General features: G+C 30.2%; 1 protein-coding gene across 4 annotated transcripts in view; it reads right to left on the bottom strand.

Annotated features, from left to right (window-relative positions):
- Nucleotides 1-1,770: 1,770 nt before the first annotated feature.
- The window catches only part of LOC106457320 (ubiquitin-conjugating enzyme E2 J1-like), a 57,987-nt gene continuing 54,622 nt past the window's right edge, over nucleotides 1,771-5,135 (bottom strand). For all 4 annotated transcript variants that reach the window (XM_013916715.2, XM_022383192.1, XM_013916716.2 and 1 more), the window contains 2 exons: nucleotides 3,805-3,931; nucleotides 1,771-2,280 (listed from right to left, as the gene is read on the bottom strand). In XM_013916715.2, coding sequence (XP_013772169.1) covers nucleotides 1,996-2,280; nucleotides 3,805-3,931 — 412 coding nt within the window. In that variant the 3' untranslated portion in view covers nucleotides 1,771-1,995. The remainder of the gene's footprint in view (nucleotides 2,281-3,804; nucleotides 3,932-5,135) is intronic.

Genomic DNA, 5,135 nt, shown 5'->3' with positions numbered 1-5,135 from the left:
CATAAAAATCGCCTCGCACTCAGACTGAATAAAGTAAATTCAGAGACAAATATTCAGTATAAATACTTTATAAAAATTTCTGATTTTTGTGTACAAAATACTTTTAATATTTACTAAAAGCTTATCAAATTTCATTCAGATACGTTAAGTAAATTCAAAATTGTAGAATTTACAATGTAGGATGAATACACAAAACCACAGAAAAATCCCTACATAAGTAGCCAAATATTTCAAAGAAAAACTTTAACCTACAACTAAATGTAGAATTCCTTTCATTTGCATAAATTCAGGTTTGAATAAAAGCATTTAAATTGAATAATGTTATAATGGCTAATTCCCATAAACTTGTAACATTGACCCAATGGCTACTTATGTAGCAATTTTTGTATAGTTTTGTGTATTCATCCCTTTCTTGTTTCTGTAACTTTTGGCATTGCCATCTGTACATCATCCCTGTTTTTGTCAAACTTTGTTTATTACTTGTTTCCCCCTTTTTTTTTTTTAATGAATGGCAGTTGCTATGAAGGCAGCAGTTTTAGCCAGGCGTAATGAGTTATCTTGATAGATATCATGTGTTGAAGTTAGTGAAATGCTATACTGCTTCTGTACTCCCCAAGTTGGAATGCAACATTTGGATGTGTAAATTATCACAACAACTTCAGGCATTGGTGAGCTAACTCCTCTGATGCTAGAATCAGAATAATAGTTTTTGAAAACCTAAGTTAGGTGCTTATAAAAGTCTCTTACATTGTTATGAGAGAGATTTGTGACTATAATGAGCAATATATAATATGCAATGGCCATTTTTTTCTGTCCCATCCCTACATACTAAGCACTACTGTGCTTAGAGATAGTAAACATTAATTCCCCAGTATAATTTTGGTTTAATATAACAGCCCTGTGTATGTGGGGTTAATGCATGATAATGTTTTAACACCTGGGCACAATGTGGATCACTGTATATTCTTGATAAAAGAGTTAGCACAAAGGATCACATATAAAGTGTAATAAACGTAAAATAAGACCCCAAATTCGAGCACTTTTGAATAGTTGACTATTCTTCTTCAGGAGAACAAAGGCTGACCTTTAGCCTGCACAATGCAATATATAGTAGGACATGTGACGTCATGTAAACCGAAGGTCCCAGTTGATCACTGTACATTGGTATTCCATGAGGACCTAGTCACCAAGTAAAATCACTGTATGTCAACATTCCGAGACTACAGTACTATGTGGATCACTTTATGTTGACATTTTTAAACATGAATAGTATGTAGGTTAGTGAATATTGATCTCCTGAGACTTGTGGATAAATGTAAGTTGGTATTTTGAAGCCACATAGTATGTTAGATATCAAAGATCAAGACTAGTATGTGGATCAATGTTCTGACACTTGGGTAATACATGGATCACTATGTTGCACTACTGAAATTAGAGTAATATGTGGATCATTCTATGCTTATGTTCTGAGTTTTAGGTAATATGTCAGTGTTCCATGTGAGTTTATAACAACTATTTAACACAAAGAAACTGATTGATTATTAAAGACTTTAATTCTTATCACCCTAGGAATAAAGCTATACAAAAAATGTTATATATATATATATATATATTCAAATTAATATTTCTTCTCATCGCAGTGTAAAGTCTGAGAGCATAGCTACTTCAGAAGATTTTGCTACAACTTGCTATATATCTTCAGGTCATTGCCATATATTAGATCAGATTAAGCAACTCAGAAAAGATAACAGTAATTCAGAGTCATGGAACTAATCTGTTTAAAATTACCTTTTTTTGAAGTGATTTTATTCTGAAATGTGGAAAATTACCAAACAGTGGTAACTGTCATACATTTGTACATTTACTTTCATTTCATTCGACCTTCACCATTTTAATAGAACTTCCTAGTCAATCACAAGTTCCCCTTTTCTCCTGCAAAGATGGACAAAGGGATGACTAGTCTGAATTTTGTCAACCAAAGCCTAAAATAGTTTCTCAGATAAAGAACAGTCTTCTCATAAGCAATGCTAGTATCATCACCATTACAACATAAATTAAAACTGTAAACATTTTGTTAGAAATACTTTGACTCTGTACAGTATTGGGCTGTGTAAGCAAATTTGGTGAAACTTGGATTTGTGAAGCTTCGTCCAATCCAGTATCTACAATCCTTCTGTGCAAATTACTTTCAGGCTCAGAATTTTGATTTATGGAAGAATTCCCTGTATCCATGGTTGAAGAAGAAGAAGGTGAAGGTTCCTCCGTTTTCTCAGCTTCTCCCTTTAGGCATATGGAAACAGTTTTAAACGTCAAAGTAAACAGAAAAACATCTTTTGATATAAACATTAATTACAAAAACTTCTGTTGCAACAAACATACATAGAAACACATACTAAAAGGCCTATTATGAGGAAAATTTCAAGTAACTGTTTGTTACATCACAAGATATCAAGAAATATTCTGGATTTTACATAATGTTATATTAAACACTTCCAATTTAACATTATAGTTGTATGTCACAAGATGTAAAATTATTAACACAAACATCAGAACATAAAATCACAAATAACTAACGACAGTACCCAACACTACGAAGTAAATACATCTGTATCTAATGACAGTTTAACTACAACATCGTCAAATGCCACTAACCATAGACAGTATCAAACATCTATATCTAATGACAGTATCCAACAACAGAATTTATACAAATGGGATAAATAATTTATCCAAGATCAATATACCAATGCAATGATATTTCTAAATGAAATTTATGCAATATGAATATCTTCTACCATTATGCAACCTTTATCTTATGGTCTTTTTTCAATATGTTTCATATAGATATCACTTATTGCAAAACTGTGTTGTTACTATTTAAATCCATGTTGCAAACATAACATATATAGTTGTGACTTGACTTTTAAAATAAAATTAAAATTAGCATAGAAGGTACAAAATTAAATACAAACAAGGTTCAATATTATGTATGGTTTTCCACATGTACAACTGTTTAACTAATTTACAAATGCATAGGGTTACCAGATTGAGACTTTTTTTCTATATGGAGTAATATTGTAACAGCTCTCAAACAGTTTAAATTACAATGACACACTTTTTACCATTTGCTGGATATAATTGTGTTTATTGCATTATGTTTTAAAACCACAGACAAACAAAATCTGTTGCCCCTTGTCCAGATAGAAAAAATAATAAATACAATAAAAACATGTCTATATTTTTTGAACCTATTCAACAGATATGTTGCTTCTTCATTTTCTTTTTTGCCACTGGGCAAATTTCAAATCTCAATTCCTGTAGCTTCCCAGTGACAGGTTAGGTTAGGAAAATGTAGCAGAAAGACATGGTAGACTGTTCTGCATGATGTGTCTTTGTCAAGTGAGTGATTCTCCATGTAAAATTTAAAGGAGCCATGTATAATGACAAAGTGTACATATCAAACTCACAAAAACTCAGAAAAACTGAGACAATTTAATATTTTTTGAATGGGACAAAAAATAAGGCTTAAAAACTTGGACATCTGGTAACCATACAAATACATTCTCTCAAGAACTGCAATATGTAAATTTGTTTTTCCAGTTTCTTTGTGTGCAAAATTTTGATACCACCTAAAATGAAGTGGTGCAAATACACTTAGTTAAGAAATCAAAAATATATTTTTAATTATAGCAAATCAGAGATACCTTAGGTGACATTAATTTCACTATTCTAATATGTAATATTATGTAGCATGAAAGTTCAAAACTTGTTTAAAACACAGACCCATTTAAAAATGTTGCATACCTTGAAAGAAATCTGTAGTGCTAATTCTTTAGCTTCTTGGTTTGTTGCTGCTGACTGAGGACCTTCTGACCTATCCAGTAAAATATTATTCATTGGACCACATACTGGACACTTCCACGATTGAGACCTTTGAGCATGGATTAAAAAATTTGATTTACCATTGTTAGTTCTGAGGAAAAATTAAAACCATAAGACCTGTTATATTTATATAAAAACTTCACTTACAGTTACACTATCAATCATAGTCTCTACTGCAAAACCAAAACCACAAGAACAATGTTCTTCTTTCTCAGATATTATGGTCTTTAAAAAACATTTACTTATGTTATGGAATACAGAAGTTTAAAGTTAACATAATTTTATAACTTGTGATTTGTCCATCTATATATATAATGGTTATATTGTTATGGAAGATTAGAAAATCTTAAAATATTAGGCATATACTAAAAGCAAAATTAAAGTTAACAAAAGTTTGCTAGTTCCAAATAATATCATAAAATACATATTACATGGCTTTTACTATATCTATACTTTTGGAATTGCTTTAGCAAGTTTGGATGTAGTTGTGCATAATGACATTAAACATACACACCAACTTTTCAAAAATGTAAAATAAATAAAGTAATAAAAGATTATTTTGTCTCATTCTGAAACAATAACTCTATATGATCCAAATAATATATCTGTATAGAATATATCATATAATTTGATTTAGTATCTGTATCAACTCTTAGTTTCTGAAATATATGGAAGTTCACTATAACACAGTTTTTATAAAAAAAAAAAATGAAAAGTTCTTCATTTTGTCTTAAACTTTCTACTATGTATGTTACTCTTCTAAAACACCATATGAAGTTTATGGAAATATACAGATGATCACTTATATACACCAGAAAACACTATAAAGAATATGTAAAAACCATACTAGTTTTTTATTGTTGAGAAAAAAAAGAAGTTAAATTTTTCTATATCTAATGAATTTAAACTACTTTCTTTTGGAATGTTTTTTTTGCTCACTGTAGCAATCACATAACCTAGTAAAAATATGCTAACCCTAAGTACAAAATATTTCTGAAGCTTTCAGATGGAAATAATATAACACAAACCCCGTATCAGCAAAAAAAAAAGGAAACTGTCACCAAGAAGTTAAAAGGAATAACTGACTAGTTTATTATATCACTTTAATTTTTACACCTTGACATTTTAATGATTTTTAGCAGAAGGACATGATTAATTATAATCTGACATACACTTGTAAAGAATCCCTGTGGGAAGTATACACCTGGAAAAAAGTTAAGCACCCCCGTGTTTTTTTCAAGTGATTCAGATTC

Source organism: Limulus polyphemus, unplaced genomic scaffold, assembly GCF_000517525.1.
Source record: "Limulus polyphemus unplaced genomic scaffold, Limulus_polyphemus-2.1.2 Scaffold316, whole genome shotgun sequence".
NCBI lineage: Eukaryota > Metazoa > Arthropoda > Merostomata > Xiphosura > Limulidae > Limulus > Limulus polyphemus.
This window is presented reverse-complemented; position numbering and strand designations above follow the sequence as displayed.